The following is a 20,245-nucleotide window of genomic DNA, read 5'->3' on the forward strand; positions in this document are numbered from 1 at the left end:
CTTTGCATGTAGAATCAGTGGTGGGACACAGCTGGTGGGCATGTGGCACAGCTCATGGAGAGCCTCCAGCCCATTTCCACTTCTCCACAGTGTTTCAGTTCTTTCCCATTGGGAATTAAAGCACTGCTATGGAGAAGAGGAGGGAGGCGTTGCAGGGAAGGATGAGGCCTCACTGCTCTCCGAGCACCCACTTCCAGTCATCTAAATAATATGATCAAACTCCAGACAATTCCCACACAGATGCAAGGAGGTTTACAGTAGACATGTGGCCATGGCAGTAATAGGCACAGGCTGCTCCTCACCCTCCTAACACTGCCTGAGCTCATTATTCTGAGTCAACAAATGAAAGGGGGATGAAGTTCTCAGCAATGATGTGAGGTTATTTAACCTTCTTATATTCTTCTTTAAAAACAGATCTAGTGGCTGCAGCCTGTCACAGGCTCTTCCCTCTGCCAGCCCTGCAAGCAGGAGCTTCCAGGGCCTTAAAGGGGCTCCAAGAGAGATGGAGAAAGACTTTGGAAGAGGACATGGAGGGACAGGACAAGGGGCAATGTCTTTCCACTGACAGAGGGCAGGGTTAAATGGGATATTGGGAAGAAATTCTTCCCTGTGAAGAGTGGTGAGGCATCCAATGAGTTTGGAGCAAACAACTGTGGGATTAAGATTCAGGCCAGGAATTGTCCCAAAAACACCACCCCCAGAGATGCTCTACCCTCACCCCAGGCATTGGGCTCAGGTGAGTGAGAGATTTTTCCCCCATGAACTGCAGCAACATGAGACTCCAGAGCCGATGGACACGGACTAGAAGCCACATGGAAGAGCCAATACTTCCATGTTCCACTAAACCCAGAACATCATGTTCACTCCTCAACGCCGACGTGAGCTATTGAACCACCTAATGAGCAGGGAAATGAGCCGGCACGAAAACCCACAGAGGAGCTCGGGGAGAAGCCCTTCCCCCAAGCACAGAGGTGCTGGCAGGGGCTATGGTTGGAATGCCCCTGAAAACAATGCCTCTCTCCTTTGCAACCAGGGATTTTGGGAACCACTGCTGTCCCTCTGTAATTCCAGCCCCTCTCCTGACTGGGCTCCCCGCAGCACAGTCCTCTCCTGGCTGGGAAGCAAACATCTCCCATTCCCAACAGGGACTAATTAAGCACCTTCTCCTCCTTCGGCAGCTCACGCCACACAGTGTCCCCTCCATCTAGAGAACATCAAGTGCTTATTAATTACGTCTGAAGTGGTTCCTCGTTAGTGCTGACACCGCAAAGGACGAGTCACCCCAGGATGGGGTTGGGGGAGAGCTGCAGCCGCAGGGCCAGGCTGGTGCTGCTGGGGCAGGGATGTCATCATGGGCAGGGACACAGGGACACACAGCTTCCTTGTGTCCGTGTCAGGGCACTGCAGGGGTAGTTGGATGCCCCATCATGGAGCAGGACCCCTCCATCCTGGTGGAGATGAGCCTTGGGGAGCCTTTGGCTCTCTGCATAAGGACTGTACCCAAGGCATGGGAGGATGGATTTGCCACAAGAGGACATCCCACTCAAGGCACAACTGCTCTGCCACATTCCTCATTCACCCCAAGAGTCCCAGGCATGGAATTAATTAGAAAAGTAATTAAGAGAGTTTCTCTTATGAATATTTATAACAAAAGGAGCCATAATTACTATTCCTTGGAGGAAAGTTGCCTTCCTACCCAGCCACAGAGAGGACATACAGCACCAACCAGAGGGGTGACCTTTGAAAATCCCATTCAGCCAAACCATTCCATGATTCCATGATTCCTGCACCAGCTCACCCTCATGCTGCAGCGGACAGGCAGGGCAGAAAGCCCCCAGACACTACAAGTGGTGTGAACACTCTGGCACTGCCTGTGTTGGTGCCATCACCAGGGACAGGAGAGATCTCCAAAGCTGCAGGCTGGGACAAAACCCACTTACCCCACCTCTGAGCCCAGACAGCTTTTCCCAGCTGGAATTTCCACCCATGACCCATGCCAGTGATAGCAGCAAGAGGGCAAAAAAAAATTCTCCTCCATCCTCAACATCTGCTCCACATAAGTCAAAGCCTCCTGAGATTGCAGGGATTTACTATATGTAGGCAGCTCTGGAAGCTTTTCTTAGCTGTGAAACATAATTTGCACCTTGGGCTCTCTAAGAATAAGTTGTCTTCAATAATAACACATGATTAAGAGCTCAGGAGCAGATCCGACATGGAGCAGGAGATCTGTGATAACTCCAGGTCTCTCCTTGCCACCCTCATCCCAGCACCGCCAGCCCCGCTCTCCTGGTGTGCTGGAACAGATGCCTGTGGTGGAACCCGGAGATTCAGGTTTAGCCAGAATACAACGGACCCTGGAAATGCCCAGACAGCCCAAGAACCTCTTTGCTGAGCCCAGGAACATTTCAAATTCCCCATTTTGCAACAGAGCAAAACCCCCAAGCATCAAAGTAATCCCTGCTCCCAAGGAGCGTGATCAGATCCCTCTGCACCACCGAGGGGACATGTGTGCCAGTATGCATCAACCCATCCCAAAGCTATGTCCAGGGCAGGTCTGCGTGTCTCACCTCACAGGGAATTTACCCTCTGCGCTGCAGAGCTGCCAAAGCTGGGGGAAATTCAATTCTTAATTCCCCAGGTACATAATTGCCCAGGATGACCCTGCTTTTAAGGAGAAGTTTTATGCAACAAAGTCCAGAAACCAGACCTGAGGCCAAAACCCTCTGGTGTGGCACACACTCTGCCCCAGGCTTCGCAGCTCTGCCCCAGAATGGCAAGGAGATGACAAAGTTCTGCCTGCACCAAGCAGAGCATCATCCCAGAGAGGCCTTGGGGAGGGAAGAGATGGGACAGGACAAGGATGGTGTTATCCCAGGAATCACTCCCTGCTCATGGGGACACTGCTGCCAGGAGCCCAGCAATGCTCATGCAGGATGCAGGCACACCCAGAGCACCGAGGTGACCAGCTCCTACCACAGCCCACGCCTCTCCTTCCTAAAACCCATTCTCACACAGGAAATGTGATCCAAGCAGGTGAGTCCTGAGCTGAACAACACAAAAAACTAGTGATGCAGTTTCCCCCCCCCATGCCATCAATTATATTTTCTCAGCTGGGCAAGGCTCCCTGAGTAGTACAGGGAGAGGGAACAGCAATTCCCCCCTGTGGTGGGCACAGAACTTAATCTGAGGTGCCCACAACAGAATATTTACTGCAGCCTGATGCTCCCACAGCCAAGGTTGGATTATTTCTTGGCCCTGACTCTGTCGAAGATGGATGGGTTTTCCCATGGCTCCTCCAAAGCCCCGCTCAAGTGTGTGAGAGACGCTGTGATTTAATCGCCCCGCTCCTGCTCTCCAGCACCCTCTGAGATCCCAGGCACCAGGCGTGACAAATGACCACTCCTGAAGTGTTCGGAGCTGACACCCCCAGCACCGCTCCATTTGTCACTGCCCGGGTGCGCAACGGGCTTTGGAGAGCAGAGGAAATTAAAACCTCAGTATCTGCACTGATTGCTTTTCTCTCGTCCTGGTGGGCTCCCTCCTTCCTCTGCAGTGTCCCAGGCAGCACATTTGATCCACACACATCTCCTCCCAGAGCCAGGGGAAAGCAGGACACCTCGTTCCACCTGGTCTTTACACCACTTCCAGTTACACGACGGGTCTCTCAATTATTAAAACATCATCAGCAAAGGTCTGTTTCCCCAAGCACGGGTTTTAGGACACCTGCAAAGCCCAACTGCAGCCTAACTCAGCTTCCAAATGATGCCTTGCACATGGGAATTCTGATGAATTATAACATGGCTTGGGGGGGAAAAAAATCCATTTTATCACCAGTATTGAATCGCACAATCATTTAGGTTGGAAAAGCCCTCTAAGATCGACTCCAAGCATTAACCCAGCACCACCAAGCCCACCACTAAACTGTTCCAGACTGCCACATCTACACACCTCTTGAACACCTCCAGGGATGGTGATTCCACCACCAACCTGGGCAGCCTGTGCCAGGGCTCGACAGCCCCTTTGGTGAAGAAATTTTCCTAATATCCAATCTAAACCCACCCTGGTGCTACATGAGGCTGTTTCCTTCTGTCCTGTCACTTGTTACCGGGGAAAAGAGACCTATTCCCCCTTGCTACAACCTTCTTTCAGGGAGTTGCAGAGAGCGAGAAGGTCCCTCCTGAGCCTCCTTTCCTCCAGGCTGAGCCCTCTCAGCTGCTCCTGCTGCTCCAATCCCTTCCCCAACCAGGGCCAAAAGCCTCCTTTTTTATTTTTTAAATTATTACCATCCTGCTGGGAGAGACACTGGCTCCCAAAGAACTTGCTGTGGGCTGTAGGGTGCAGCACAGCCCCAAACATGGGGGGAACTCCCACCCCTTGGCAAGCAAACGGCAGCAAAACGGCGCCAGTCGGAGCTGTTCCCAAAGGAGTTCTCTCGTGACTTTAGGGGAAAAAAAAAAACCACAACAACAACAAAACCCAAAAAGGAACAAGTTATAGAAAGGTTTTCAAAGTCCCTGGCTGAGTCACTGGGCTTGCCAGGTGCTGGCTGTTTGCAAATAAGGGTGAAACAATGCGGGTGCCGGACATGGGCCGGATCCAGCGCTTCCTTGCGGCTCTCCCATTGTCCAGGAGAACAATCCCTGCTCCGGCCAGAGAGCAAAGGGCCTTTGACGTGATGGCAGCAGGGTGAGAGCCAGGTCTCTGGGCTGGGGAAGTGGATGAGGTTGGGAAAGATGGGTGGGTTTCACATTCCCACCACCGCAGGGATGCTCATGGATCCGTGCCCATGGCAGCCCCTGCAAGTGCACATAGAGCTCTGCACCCCAATATCCCCCAAAAAATGAAACTCCTCAAGCACTTCAGTTACCACAGGAAGTTTCCTAAATGGATCATTAACAAGCCAACAGTTTGGAAGCAGATTTATAAACAGGCTCATGAAAAGATCTTTTGCAGGGGAAATCAAGGGGGAGTTTATCTTCCTTTAAAGGGGGAATTGATATAACCCTCCAAGGTATCATGATGGGGAGGGAGAATATATAAACAATCTGTGGAAAAATTTAAGGAGGAAAACAAATGATGAGCAGGAAAATAAAGCTCAACATTGCAACTCATGGGCCATTCCCTAATCCCTCCGAGGCCACTGCAGCAAAGGTGTGGCTCGAGAAGCCAAATCTTGCAATGCTCACCTTACTCCTGCCTTCCCCTGGGTATTTTCCAGGTTTCTCCTTCATTTCCCCTTTGGAGGGCTCTGGATCACAGGGATGATTTGGGGACAGAGCCAGGGAGTGGTGGCTGTGGTGCCTGAGCATCCTCTTTGGCAACAGCCAGGACATGTGAACCTTCCCCATCCCTGCTCTGGGGGATGGAAAAGGGCCTGAACCCACCAGAGGCCCATTTTGGCTAATAATATCTAATTAAGACTTTCATTAAAACCCATTATAACCATTAGAAAAAACGTTAACAAGGTTTTCCTGGACATTTTCCTTGCAAAATTGTTGCGGAGGTTAATGGATGCCTTCATTAAGGCATAATTTAAGAAAAATCACACTTTTCCCTTTTTCTCTCTCCTGTTTTTTTGGTGACTCCAATGTGTCTCCTCCACAGCATGGCCGTGGTAAAACTGAGCTGCCTGTTCCACCCAGTGGTGGAAGCAGGGAGATCGCTGCCAGGGAAAGGCAAAGCCCCTGCAACAAAGGGGAGCATCCCTCCATCCCTCTGGCATCACTGCCAGGATTTGGGAAGAGCTGGGAGAGCTGCCACTTCCCAGCACACTCCAAGCAGGGGGAGAGGTTTGGGCTGACGCAAGGATGGGAGAGGGGCAGGAAACTTGATATTGTGCCAAAAAAGAAAACAAAAGGGAAAAAAAAGGGAGGAAAAGGCTCATTTTGAGCTGTGGAGGTTTGTGGCTCAGCTAAACCTGGAATAGAACACACCCTGGGTAAGAGGAAAGCTTGAAATCCCACTTCCAGACCCAAAGAGAAACATTTTCCCTGGAAAATCACCTAAAGCATCGTGAGCATCAGCCACAGAGACTCCCTGGCACCAGCTGCCAGGCAGAGATCCCAACGCACATCAGCCGTGTGTCCATGGGAGCAGGTCGGGATGGAAAGGCTTTGGAACAAACTGGCTGACCTTGTACTGGTCCCCAGGCAAGAGCCTGATGATCTCTGATGGTTTTTAAGCCCAATTATTTAATTTTTATCCATAGACTCCCCAGCCCTTGTAGCACTTGCCCTACTCCATGACACTGCCGGCCCCATCCTGAGCCCTACTAAGCCAAATCCAAGAGCAGGTGGAGAGAGAAAGGCGTAGGGCAAGTACTTTCTTTTTGCCTCTTTGGTTTTCCCCTCCTGTTTTAGAGGAGAAAAATATGAAAAGAGAGATCATCTGTGGGCCAGGGAAGCTGGAGGGAGATGCTGAAGTGGAGAAGCAAGGGGCGGCAGGCTCAGCACAGAGGCTGGAAAGAGGATGATTCCCAAACACACAAAACTAGCAGCACGGAGGAAAAACTGAAAGTAAGCCACACTAAAAAGCAAAAAAAGGGCCTTTCTGTAGCCCCTGCAATGCCTGACCTGCTCACTCTGCCCCAGGCATTAGGGCATGGAGCTGCAGAACCCTGAGATGGAATGGATACACACCAGACAGGGGAGCAGGCTCCTGTGTTCCCATGACACCCCTGCCATGCACCTATGGGACAAAACCAATATCACCTTTATCACCTGAGAAAACCTCTCCTGGGTGCTCCAAAATGGTACAGGGGCACCAGGCTGGACCACACAGCAGGGAAAAGGCAGGCAAGGGCACAGTCAGAGATCAGAAAGACCCAGTTCTTAGAACAAGCAACAATTTGATTGTGAAAATTTGACACTTTTCTTATTGTAACTTGTTTCCCTGGTTAGCAAATTGTTCTACTACTAATTAAAAAATATTCATAATTAGTATTTTTAAAAATCCTATTGTTTCCAATCTTCTGTGATGGACAAGTAGAAGAAATTATTAATTATTGCTAAGGCTGCTCAGAAAGAGGGGAGGACAATGGGAGACCAGTGTGAGACTACTCACTCCTTGACATTCAACTGGTGTGACATTTCCCCCCTACTGCCCCTTCCCAAATCCAGCCCTCCACACACAAGGCAGGAAGGAAGGACAAATGGAGAAAAAACAGAAACCAAAGGGATGGAGGAGACCAGAAAAAATTCACACACAGAGGTTTGGCAAAAGCTGGGCACAGCCCGGCACGCTGGTCGGCACATGGCAAAGGATGGGGGTACCTGGATCCAGATGGGGCAGGGGATCATCTGCCTCGTGGAAAGCCAGGCATTCCTGGGAGCAAGGATGCTCAAGGACCAGCCTTTGCATCATGGGCATCGTAGCCCAGCTTTGTGTTTATTTTATGGGGGTTTTATTTAATTCTGCCCCCCTGCTGGCTCAGATTTCCAGCTGCTGGGAGCAAGCAGGCCAGCTGATTCTCCCAGGCAGTGGCACCGTGGAGGCTCCTGAACATGCTATGACAGGAATCTGCCAGGAGGGGAAAATCGAAACCAAGGCAAGGCTAGGAAGCAGCAGGACTGCTCTCACACCCCTTCTCCCTGGACTTATAAATACAACATCAAAGTTCAGCACAAAGCTGGTTTAGAACCAGACTTTTTCCTCCTCCGTGCACCTGAGTTAGTGCCTGGCACTGGGAAGGGCAGAGAAAGTCATTGTGACTCCAGTAGACAAAAATTCCCCCCTCCTCAAAGTCAAAAGGGATGAAAGTCGAGAGATTCCCAACTGGAAACATTCTAGGCAGGGGTTACCTTGCCGTCATTAGGTTTCAAACACCAGCCGAGAAAGGGTTTAATTACCGTTCTCAGAGAACAAGTGAAACCCACCCAGCACACTCATCCAAGGTTTCCCCTGCCTCCCAGGGATCCCCGCTCCCACTTTTCCTGCCACCTCCTCCCCAGCAGGATGATGCATTGCCCCCCAACCACGCAAGGAAGCCATAAAGCAAGGCTGAGGGCCAGGGCAGAGCAAGATGAATGGATTTAATATCAGCCCGATCGGAGCATGGGCTATTGCACCACATGAATTATTCATTTTGGATTCAATAGCAGCCTCCATTTCCCACTGACCCACCACTCGCACGGGCACGAGGTGCCCAAGAGGATGGGGCAGGCAGTCCACTGAGTTCTGGGGTACAGCTGACAGCTGTGCCAGGAGGTCTGTGCCAAATCCCACCCAGCCTGGGATGGGAACAGATAATGGGACAGATCAAGAAAGACAATCCCCCTCCCTCCCTCCCACACTCACCTTGGTGTGGTGGTGGTAACGGCCCCCCATCCCTCTGACCCTAAAACATGAGAATAATCTCCTGGGGCTCCAAGTCCCCCCGGTGAGGATGGCGTTGTGCCGGTGCCTCCCGCGAGCAGATAAGTGCTGATAAAAGCCGGTATTAACGAATCCCTGAGCGCCCCGAGTCTGCTGTCAGCACGAACCTGCCCCGGTCTAATGGCCCCATGATAGGCACAGCCTCTGTCCCAGGGGGGAGAGGGAGGAGAGGGACCTGGGGCAGCTAAACAATTCAGCCCGATTCTTTTTCCCCTCCACGGAGGAATTAGGCCCATTTTCTCAGCCTTTGAATACTGTGGGATTTTCTTTATCATTTTATTTTTCCTTGGTGACAATTCCCCCGGGCTTGTTAAGCGGCTCATCTGAGGCTGATAAAGGCCTGGAGCAGATGTCAGGACCATGTGCTTCCCAGGAGCTGTGGTCCTAGCAGCACCCCTGCAAGGAGAACCAAGCAGGAGAATATGACCCCTTCAGAGAACACAAAATCAAACAGAAAACCAAGGAATTTTCCTAAACTTTGCCATGTGCCACATCCTGCCCACCGACCTGAGGTGGGCTCAGGTCTTCTTCCCTGGCCATCTCCAAGGTCCAGGGGGATACAAGGAGGAGCTTGATGGCCAATGAGCTACCAAGCAGCCAGAGTCCAACCCAAGGTCAGATTTTTACTCAAATGCAATTATGAATTTCCAACAGCCCTAACGTAAGCCCTGGATCAAGCAATCCCAGCCTTTTCTCTGTCTTCCTGACATGGGAACTGGGAAGTACTGTCACGGGACTGGGAAAGGGGAGTTATTGGAGATCACCTCTGCCAACAGCACTGTACCAGCACCTGTGGGATCATCAAAACAGCATTGTCCTGTCATCACAGATGTGATTGGTGCCATTTAACCACCTGTTTGCCCTGCACCCACAGCATACTTTGGTGCCTTTCAGGACCCTAAATCCTGCCAGTCAATCCATAAAGGGTATTTGTACTCCCTTGGAGCTGCCAGGATCCCTAATTTTCCCCTCAAGGAGCCCAAATGCAAAGTATGCTCCCCATGCAAAGGCAGCATGTTCACCAGCAGCTCAGCAGTTTCTCCTTTGGCACCACCACTGTGGAGCAGTGGAAGCATAGCTGGGGACAGGCACTACAGCACAGAAACCCCAATAAATCCCCAACTTGCTGGGGCCTGCTCAGTGTAGCTTTGATGGCATGAACACATCACAACCCTCATGGGGTATGCACAAGAAAAGGAAACAAAAAAAAGCCGTGGAGATCATCTAACACCCACCCTGAGCAGGTCTGCTACCATGCCTCTTGTGTGTCCTGCTCTCCTTCATCCTCCATCCTGCCCCAAACTACAAGCACTGAGGAGGTGCATCGCACTCTTCCCAGGGGTAAAAAGCACTCACGACCCCAGATTTCTCTACCACCTCAACTGGAAGCGGATAGAAAGGTCAACACACCAAACCTTGCCTCAGTTTTACGTTCTCAGTTTTCCTACATTTCTGGCAAAATGACACTATTTCCCAATTCCAGCGTTTAACTAAAATTAGTATTTGTTTTCCTATGATGAGAAAATGTCATTTTGCCATAAAACCATGTGCGTTTTCCATTTGTTGATTCAACAGCAGAGGAACATCTCGCCAGAAACGCTCCCGTTTGCAGAGCCCTCCCTCCGACAGAGCACTTCAGCTCCTCACAGGGACACACCATTTCCTGGAAACAAAACCACCTCCAGGGTCAACCACAAAACCCAAAGGAATCCACCAGCAGTGCTCCTCAAGCAAGGATTCTGGTGGTTTCCCAGTTGTCAGAGCCCTGGCGCAGGCCCACCTTAGCCAGGTGGGAATGAGGTTTCTCATGGTGAAAATCTACACAAGTTCCCAAGTTTAAAGCAAACAAGTGGAAACAATCAAGTTTCTCCCCAGCTTGAATCCTAGCTTTGCCATCTTCACATATCCACAGTTACAGGTGAAGAAAAAACATGGTGGCGGCCACCCCAAGGAGCATCACAGCCAAGCCTGGTGCTACACACGTTGCCACCACCTGCAATAAAACAGGTCCAAGTCAAACCTCTTTCCACTACAACCCCAAAACCAGACCTAAAGCACTTTGACCTTCTCCTTCTCGCCAACCCTTCCTTGTCCTGGTGGTGGTGACCTTATAGAAGCTACTCAGGACTGATGAAACACAGTTAGCACCTCATGCAAAAATCCTTCACTTCCCTCCTTCCAAGCAGCATGCAAAACCAACACCTTAATTTGGGAAAAGAGAAGGAAAGGGCAGACAACAGAAAAAAAAAATAATAATCCTCCAGTGGTATTTGGGAAATATTCATCAGTGAAAGGAGATGAAAAGCAGGGAGCACTATTTTCATATTTATAACCTCGTGCTGCAGGACTCCAGCAGGCAGTAGCACACTGGCAGCGTGGCTGGGGGAACCCAAAAAAACCCGCGAACAAAATCCCGATTAATGGCAAGGCTCAGAGCAGTGCTGCTGCAGTGGGGCCCAGCCACAGCTGCTGGGGACATAACGAGGTAGATGAAAGCAGCTCAGCCAGTGAGCCCTGCACTTTGAAGGCACTGGATCCCAGAGGCGGCTTCCAGTAGGAGGGCAGCGGACACAGCTCCGGCACCCGCGGCCTCACCAAGACCGGCCACTGACCAGAGCACTCTGAGAAGCTGCAGCATGGCCGCTGCTCCCAAATTCCTGCCTGGTCCCTGGAGTAAAACCACTTCAGGGCTGAGAAATGGTGCAGAGCCAGTTTCACAATAGACATTGCTCAAACCAGCTTGTTTAGAGAAAAATATTTTGTCTTAAAACCACCAAAAGCCCCCTGCTGCCCAAAGCCAGCCTTACCTTTGCAAGCCACATTGTTCTCCGGTTCGTAGCCAGCCTTGCAGGTGCAGCGGCCGATGGGGACCATCCACTCCCCATCGCCGTTGCAGTACAGCTTAATGGGCACGTCCACCTCCTCGGCGTTGGGGATGCAGGTGCCCCGAGCAGTCACCAGAGAGGTGCTCTCTGCTCCCGTCATCGTCTCCGGGAAGATGGCGAAATTCTGCACCACACTGGGGCACTTCTTGAAGAAGACCCTGACAGACAGCAGAGACATACAAGCCCCGTAGTCCTGGAAGGCCAGGTAAAAGCCATTGCGGGTCAGGGGCCCAAAACTTCTCACTTCTGTGTTCACCTTCATCAACCTGCCCCCAAAGTCCACCTGGGAGAAGCTCTCGTCAGCAGCGATGGTGTCCACTTTGAGGTAGGGTGCCTCTGTCCAGAAGGTGGACTTCTTGGTGGCAATGACAGAGTCTGTCTCGTAGTAGTAGAGGTTGAAGGTCTCCTTGCAGGAGCCGGGGACGTTGGGGAGGCTGCTGCAGTCCCGCACAGTGAAGCGCATCTCGGTGTAGATGCGGTGAGCACCACGCCGGTTGATGAACGTGGTAAGGAGCCAGTTGTTCTGGTTGGGCTCGAAGACGTTGCACACCTGGTACGTACGGATGGTATTGAGGTTTTCGTCGTAGCCACTGACTTCTTCCCACTGCAGGAAGGAGAAGGGGGAAGCAGTGAGAAGTAGGAATGGGGACCTGCAGTGGCCTGTGAGCTGTAGAGGTGCTGCTGACCCTGCATTGGGCACTGGAATGACAATCCCAAAGTTCCAAAAGGGACTAGGAATGTAATTAGGGACACACAATGTGATGCACATTCAGAAACACCACCCAGGCCAGCACCAGAAGAAATCCTCACCCTCCTGCCCCTGGATGTGTCTCCCCACCGCTCCCAACTGATACTAAAACATTTTTTCCAAGTAGGCAACTGCCTTAGCTGCCCTGAGAAGTAAACATGGGAAGAAAGATGGTCCAGGCACCTGGGGGCAGGAGGGAAGGCAGTACACAAGGCTACAGCTTCATTAAAGCCCGAGCCAGCACGTGGGCTGGAGAGCCTGACCCCAAGCTCCCAGCACAACGGGATCATTTCCCCCGGCAAAGAACACTAACTAAATAAAACATTACTGCCGTGGAGAGAGGGAATATAGATTTGCAATTCGATTTATAGAAGGGCATTAATATAATCCAGGCTACAATTTCAATTAAGGGACAGCGGCAAACTGTGAATAGTCTATGATGGCATTAGAGTCCTACAGACAGATTTACAACCTCATAATCCATTCATTTTAACTAATCCATGTTTACAGTCTCCTCATAACAGCATTATTCATATGGCAATCTTTCGCAGCGCTCTCAGTATCAGGGATAATTTCCAGGAGCGATGTTGGAGCAGCGCTCACGCCTGTGTTTACATGGGGGCACGGCAGGTGATGCCAACCTGCCCCATCACACCGAGTCTTGACGAGCTGATGCACCGCAACATACCCTGAAATCTCACAGATTTTGCCCTTTTCCTTTTTCCATTAAACAACCACGTTTCTCAACTCCTCCCCAAGCCTCCCCACCTTGTAAACCACAGCCCTGATGTAACAAAAATGCAGGTTTTAGTTGTGTTTTCCATGCAGTGTCCTCTACACGCTGCCAACAAGTGTGGCAGAACATTCGCTCCCAGGTCCATCTACTTGGCTCTGCTAAGCTTAAACCAAGATCACAGCTCAAGGTTGCACATTGTTGTTAAGCCATGGTTACCACACCAGCAATAAAGACTCCTGCATCCAGCTGAGTGCTCTTCTTTCTCACCCCATGCTGTGAAAGCACTGCAAAACCCCCTCTCCCCCCTGAACAAGGCGTGTGGATTCAATGCCCCTTCATTACCAGACACCTTTTCACAGCAGAAGCGGTACAGTCCTCCCCGACCGAGAGGGTTGGCATTGTTTCTCGTTCCCACCCAGGTTTCCCATTGCAGCCCTACATCCAATTAACACCAGAAAATGAGTTCTCTTCCAGCATTAACACCGTTCCCGTGGCTCTGCTGTCCTTGCTGTGGGAATCCTCCTTTTCATCCTCAAAACCCTCAGAGTCAAAACCTGCCAGCGGACCCTGCTGCACTTCAGGGTTTCCTGCATTTAGGAATGACATGGAATGCCCCTTGGAAAACCCTCATGAGGGTTTGGGGCTGCCTTGGGCATCCCCTGGGTTGAGCCCTCCTGCAACCTGGCACCGAGAGCTGTAGGTCCCTGTGGCTGGAAAGACCCACAGTGCCAGCAGCTGCTGCCACCGATGCTCTAACAGCGACAAATGCATCATTTTGATGAGATGCTACTAAATAATTCACAGGGAGCTGGGGATTAAGTCAATGTTGTTCTCTGTCTCCGCTCAGATTTAAAGCACATTCTTCAGGGAGAGCAGAAGAGTCCACATCCCGCCACAGCCCCTGCAGCCTGCCTGGCATCGTGCCCTGGCATGAAAACCAACATTCCCCAAGCCCCAAAGGGCAAATCTGTGAGCTAGGGTGAGCTGTGAGCTCAGCACACACCAAGGGGAGATGCCACCACCCTAAATGACACAAAGCCTACACAGAGCCCATGCCAACAGGGTCGCAACCACAGAGTCAGGAGAGATGGCTCAACAAATCCCTGTGCATCCGGCCCTAAGAGAGGTGAGACGAGCCTGGGAGAAGGGGCTGATGCCCCAGCAGCAGTCAGGAGCTCCTCTCCCTGTCAGGAACAGCGTGGCAACAGGATCAGGGATGCATACAGTGGGATGCAGGGATGGGGGCTGGGGAAGGGCTTCACTCTGCTGCTCCACAGAGGGTGAGACCACTGTGCCTTATAACACAAGCTCCCTGCCTGCCTTGCATGGGCCCTCACCGACAGCAGCTGCAAGCAGCTATTTATATCCCATCTCCACCACCTGCATGTGCCCCTCCTGCATTTTTCCAGCAATTTATCCAGGCTTGGATTGTTTTCAAAGCAATGCAGTAGCAAAGCCCCTCGTTTCAAGGGGCTCTGACATGCCTGGAGTGGATTCTGTGCCCGCTGCATATGTGGTTCAGCTTTGGTGATGGTGTGCAAACACAATTCTTTTGAAGATCTGGCCAAGCTAGTCACACCCTAACAAAGAAGCAGCCTGGCATTCTTTCCACTCCAGTGCCACATCCTGGAGTCCCCAGGGATGGACCCTGCTGCTGCTCCAGCCTCCCTGTCCCACCGTGGTGACCATCCATCAGCTGACATCCTCTACCTCCGCTGCTCCTCTCCCCTCAGCTCCATCTCTCACTTTTTTCTGCCAGGAGAATGTGAGTCAGGTTATTTTATGGTCCCATTTCTCAAAGGCTCATACTATATAAAAAAGATGTTTTAAGTGCCTCAGGGTGTTTTGTTCCTCATTACTTCATAAAAGTGACATTAATAGCCAAGGAAGAGCACTGCCGAGTGCAATTACGGATGATGTTCCAGGTATGAAAGCTGTTTTGAGCCTGCTAATGTTTCCTAATTACAAGTCTTTCAGCACAGGGAGAGGGAAGGCACGAGCAGGGGCGTGGAGGGCAGTGATGGGGCTGGACGCATCACCAGGAAGGAGGACAGGAAGGGAAGGAGGGAGCATGGAGATGGAGGAAAGTTCCACCTTCACCAAGCCCCCAGGATTGGTCCAGGGAAGGGATGCTCAGCCCGGATCACCCACTCAGCTCAGGACAGAGACAGATGTGGGTCACTGAGCTCCCTCTGCAACTTCCTCAGCTTCCCACCAGCATTTTAGCCCCATAAATAGTAGGGTTAAAAGCATGAATCCCACCAGACTATGTAAGGATCAGATGGATGAGTGGCACTTACCCCCGAGGGTGGGTTGGCGGTCCAGCCCAGCTCGGCCGTCGCTGTCCGCGTATCCATCAAAGTTTCTGAGGAAACAGAAGAAACAGAAAGTTATTCCCAAAGTTTTTGGTTACATTAGGAGTACAGAGCAGCAGAAAAACCTTCCCTGTTGCTTTCCCACAGCATGCATGACATTGGAGTGCTCAGGAATCAAACAGCAGCAGCCCTAACACATCTAATGGATACAGGACAGCTTCGCTCCAGAGCAGAGTCACAGCCTGAACCCAGCCCACAATGCCAACTGTAACCCTTCCACACCCAGGAAAGGAAAATACCAACTGAAAAACAAACAAACAAACAAACAAAAAACAACTAAAAATTAAAGGATGCTGTATTTCATGGAGTCATATCATTTCCTACTTTTAGTCTTCAAAAAAACTAAAAACCAACAGAACACAACAAGAATAATTGTGAGAGCAACACCATCTAGAAACAGATGGGGAAAACCCTCCAGGTTTTATTTATTTGTTTGCAGCAAGCAGACATGCAGATTAATTTCCTCGGCTCCTGTGTCCCCACCAAATGGGAGGAGGAGAAGTGCCGCTGGCACATCCGAGCATCCCCCACCCCTCCCCTTCCCTCCGTGCTCCCAGGTACTCACGGCAGCTTCGCAGCGCCAGGAAAACGGGTGGGACCAGAGAAATAAAGGTCAGTAAATAAAAATCAGCCCAGGAATCTGAGCTGCCGCCGGGCTGCTGCTTTTAATCTCTCCGCGCCTGCTCCAGCAATCACAAGCGGGAAACAAGACCCCTATTAATCTTCCAACCCCTCCCTTCGCCGGCTGCTCCGGGATGGGAAGCCGGAGGAGCGTGACCGGGAACTCCCTGCCCTGCCACGAGTGATAAACGCTCCCTCTCCCAAAATCCCCATCGGAGCTTCCAACCTGGCCTGGCTCCCGGGGTAAGCATGGGCACCGGTGCAGAGAGAGCAAGGCAGCCCCTCCAGAGATGGAGTGAGAAGGCAGTGGAAGCTGGCAAAGCTTCTGCACCCCTAACCAGCCATAGGATGCTGCTGTGGCAATGCCAGGAGCGTTCAAAACACACAGGCACCCCTTCTTTTCGTGGTGCCAGGCTGTTCCTGCCCACAGTGCCCTCAAACAGGAGACATTTCCGTCCTGCTCCATAGGGGAAGCAGAAAAGCCTGGTGGCCTTCACACTATCACAGGTCACTTTATACAGTTTCAGTCCCTTTCCATTTGGCAAAAGGCAGCTAAAAATGAGGTATCCCAGCTGCAACTCCTCCCCAGCCCTGAATCATGGAATAACAGAATGGTCTGGGTGGGAAGTGACCTTAAAGCTCATCTCATTTCAACCACTGGCAGGGACACCCTCCACTAGCTCAGGTTGCTCCAAGCCCCGTCCAACCTGGCCTTGGACACTTGCAGGGATCCAGGGGCAGCCACAGCTTCTCTAAGCAACCTGTGCCAGAGCCTCCCCACCCTCACAGGAAAGAGTTTCTTCCAAAAATCCCATCTAAGCCTGCCCTCTGGCAGTGAGAAGCTATTCCCCTTTGTCCTGTCACTCCAGGCCCCAGTGCTCCAGACGTCCTGCAAGTTTCTAATCCCATCACCTCCAAGCCTTCCTTCCCTTCCAAAGAGCCCAGCCCCTAATTAAACAGCCATTAATCCTTGCTACAGCCCTTCAAGTGAGCAGGCAGATGTGTCCAAGCATAAATGGACGTGGAGGTGGAAGCGACAGGCCCTGCAAACATCTCCCAGTGCCCCCTGCCTGTGGGCTCCATCAGGGGGATGCTCTGAAAGCCCCTAAAACCCTTGGTTTTTTTCTCCCCCACAGGAAACAGGGTGTCCTTGTGCCACACAGGGAAACTGAGGCAGCAGAGAACAGGGTGACACAGGGAACACGGCCAGGCAGGGACCAGGGCTGGCTCATCCGCCCGGTGATAAATAAGGACATGCTCCCTTACAGGAAGGACACTTCTCCTAAGGGTTTATTCAGAAAGGGTTTTCACTCCATCATCTCCCTTCCTCTTCCATGCACTTACAGCTTCCTTTCCCGGGGTTTGACAGAGGAATGCACTTTTGATATAGAACAGCTGCCCTGTGGGACGGTAGCACGCGAGAACCAGCTCTGCTCCGAAGTGACATTCACCAGGGCCCCTCCCAAAATCTCACCCCTTCCCCTCCTCTTGTGTGCCTCCCCAAAGGTTTCACATTTTGCAAGGAAAGCAGAAAGGCACAGAAGCAATGCCAAAGCAGGAGACTTCAAAATAACTAAATAAATAGAAAAATAAATTAACAATAGATGAATAAATGGAAAAGAACTGTGGAGAAGCTTTCACTTTGGATGCTTCTGGAGTCCTAAGGGGACTCTGTGGCCTGTTACACAACAGGTAACAAACTCAGTTTTGGTGGCCAACACTTGCCCTTCCACAGCTCCATGTTTCCAAAACAATTTGCAAAGCAAAGGAAAAAGAGGTCTGAGAGCCTGACCCTCTAAAGACCATTCCTGCTCAGGTCCTGCCCTATCTCCCAGCAACACTGCCACAGACAGGAAAATGGCAAAAAAATGTTTTTTTGTTAGATAAAATAAAATGGTTAAATCTCCCCCTTCAGCTTGAATTCCTGCTGAGCTCACCCAACCCCGTGACAGCAGAGGTGCTGGCACCAGAAGGACTCAGCTCAGCAACTTCCCATTGACCTCTCCTATTTCCTCTTGGAGGAAACCTTGGGTTTTACTTCATTTCCGGGGGACACTTTGGACAGGCTTCTCAGGGCTAAGGCTGCTGAGCACTCTCCTTCAGCAGGGGAGGGTTTGCAGATCCCAAGTCCTCACAGAGAAATGGGGGACAAGATGGGGACCCCGGCACTCACATCTGCAAAATACCCTACAGGTGTGGGGACACAGGGATCCAACATCCCTCACTTGGGAGCAGGCAAAGGAGGGGCAGGCAGGGAAATACTTTACTCTGCCTCTAACAAGGGGATTAGTGTAGATCAGTACCTGAGCATCCTTAATGAGCGGAGAAGCCACATGGACACCTCACATCTCTCCTCCCACCTGCCTCACCCTTCCATGAGGACCAGTCCTCGTTATTTGGCACTGGACATTAATTAAATCCCCCCAGGGGTGTCAGTGCAGGGGTACATCATCTCCCCATGCCTCGGCATCGTCAACCACGCCAGGTGATCCACGTGCTGCCTGCCCACCTGGATCCGCCAGTCCCACCGGGCAGGCTCCGTGTCCAAGACACTGCCATCCCTCACCTGCTCAAGGCTCTCCAGCAACTCCTCCCCACCTGCATGTGGGTGCAAGGAGGGAGTTCAAAGCACTCACAGGGAGAAGTGTGTGGGATCTGCGGCTCCGCTGCCCAGGCTGTAATGGCCAAAGCCCTCATTAGGGAGAAGAGGAGCTCTGCTACCAAGAGCTGAGCTCTCTTAGAGTGAAGAATCTTCAGCTGTATACAGTAGATTTTCTTTAATGGACACATTACTTTAAACTAAGCCTTCGCCATCTGTTCCAGTCCCTAATTATCAATACAAAAACAAACGTCTACTCACAATTACACCCGTAACAAGTAAAGATGCCAGCAATTAGAATGCACCAGCATCCCCGCGCCAAGCAGCACATCCATCTGGGATGGCATTCCTGTGATCCAGGCAGGGAGGACTCACTGCTGTCCCAGACTCCCCACACCCTCCCCAGCAAACGTGGCCACAGCCGGTGCCCGCGGCAGGATAAGCTGCGTCTCAGAGGAGCGAAGGATGGATTGGCATCATTCCAACAGCTGGGAACAAGCAAGTGCTTTGGGCGAGAGTAGCCTTCATCTCACACCAGCTGGGCTTGCCAACCACCCTTCCCAGCAGGATGGAAGCCTCTTCCAGAAAAACCTTTCTGGACTATCCAAAATGAAGCAGAACTTATTTCCTGAAATCCCCAGCCTGAAACCCACATTTCAGACCTCACCAGAGCAGACTGTGCCGTGAGAAGGTGTGACTTGCCCTGGCAGGGAGCATGGTCTGGTGTCTGTGTCTGACACAGAGACAAGGAGGCCAAACCAACCCAACTTGATCACGTTTTGACATTGTCAACTGGAAAGGAGATACAACAACAAATTTCCTGCTCAAGGAGGCCACAAAGAAACATCTACGAGTGCATTGCTCCTCAATAACTGCCTCGGGGACATGGTCCCTCTCCCAAAGCAAGGAACAGCAGCTCCCTCGCTCCTGCAAGGAGATAATGGGAGGAAGCAGCCCAAGGCACTCGAAAGCAAATGCTTGGGCATCTGCAGAGAGACATAGGCATGTCTAAGACAACCAAGAGGAAAGAGAGAGAAATTAAGCAAAATAAGGAGAGAGGAGGCTTGATAACAACAGATGGGTAGAGGGAGATTTGGAAAGGATGCCAGCTGCTGGAAATAAGCCCCCTGAGATGTGTGGGGAGCAGAGAGGTGCGTGCCCATAGCTGAGCCTTCAGAGGGAGGGGAGATGGGAGGGTAGCCGTGGAGTGACGGGCAGGGGGCTCAGGTCTGGGCCCAGAGGGGCAGAGGATGCTCCACAGATGGGATCTTTGGAGACTTATCCTGATGTCCCTCAGCACATGTCAGTGGGGTCAGCACATGGTCCAGCCCCAGAGCACAGTCCCTGGGCAGCCCCAGCCCCACAGCACAACTGTCGGAAGGGGAGCAATAGCACGACTTCTTTTCCATAGGGAAGGCACCATATTTTCCCCTCCATTTCATGCTCATACATGCCAGGCTTGCTTCCTACCCCCCCCTTTCCTCTCCAGAGCTTCAGCAAAATCAGCCCAAGGCAAATGCACAGCTTGGGAAGCTTCTGTCCAAGTTTGGTGACATTACCAGAGAAAGGGAATGATATGGAAACAGAGCCAAGATGCTTTATTCCAAAGCCTAGTGCTAAATAACTTTAACTGCCATGATATCATGAGCTCTGCCTTCCCATGGTTGTCAGGACTTCAAGCCCAGCCCAGATTGCATCATGGCTTCCATCATCATTCCATCACGGCTCTCGATGCCAGTGGAAAGGAAGTCCCACAGGCACCACAGGAATAATTTCGGTTTAATTCTCACTGTTACCCAATGAGATTATCCTCTACTCTGCTCTGGTGAGATCCCACCTGGAGCACCCTGGGGTCTCCAGCAGGAAGACCCCAGCACAGGAAGGACCTGTTGGAGCAAGTCCAGGGAA

At 51.5% G+C, this 20,245-nt stretch overlaps 1 protein-coding gene across 1 annotated transcript in view; it reads right to left on the reverse strand.

The window, feature by feature from the left end:
• EPHB1 (EPH receptor B1) overlaps positions 1-20,245 on the reverse strand; it is a 66,144-nt gene that overhangs the window by 26,929 nt on the left and 18,970 nt on the right. Inside the window, exons 2-3 of the mRNA XM_027878288.1 lie at positions 15,043-15,107; positions 11,181-11,862 (exon numbers count right to left, since the gene is read on the reverse strand). Of these exons, the coding sequence (XP_027734089.1) occupies positions 11,181-11,862; positions 15,043-15,107 (747 nt within the window). The remainder of the gene's footprint in view (positions 1-11,180; positions 11,863-15,042; positions 15,108-20,245) is intronic.

This window comes from Empidonax traillii, unplaced genomic scaffold (assembly GCF_003031625.1).
Source record: "Empidonax traillii isolate 1590-97213 ecotype Southwest subspecies unplaced genomic scaffold, ASM303162v1 scaffold40:size2234952, whole genome shotgun sequence".
Lineage (NCBI taxonomy): Eukaryota > Metazoa > Chordata > Aves > Passeriformes > Tyrannidae > Empidonax > Empidonax traillii.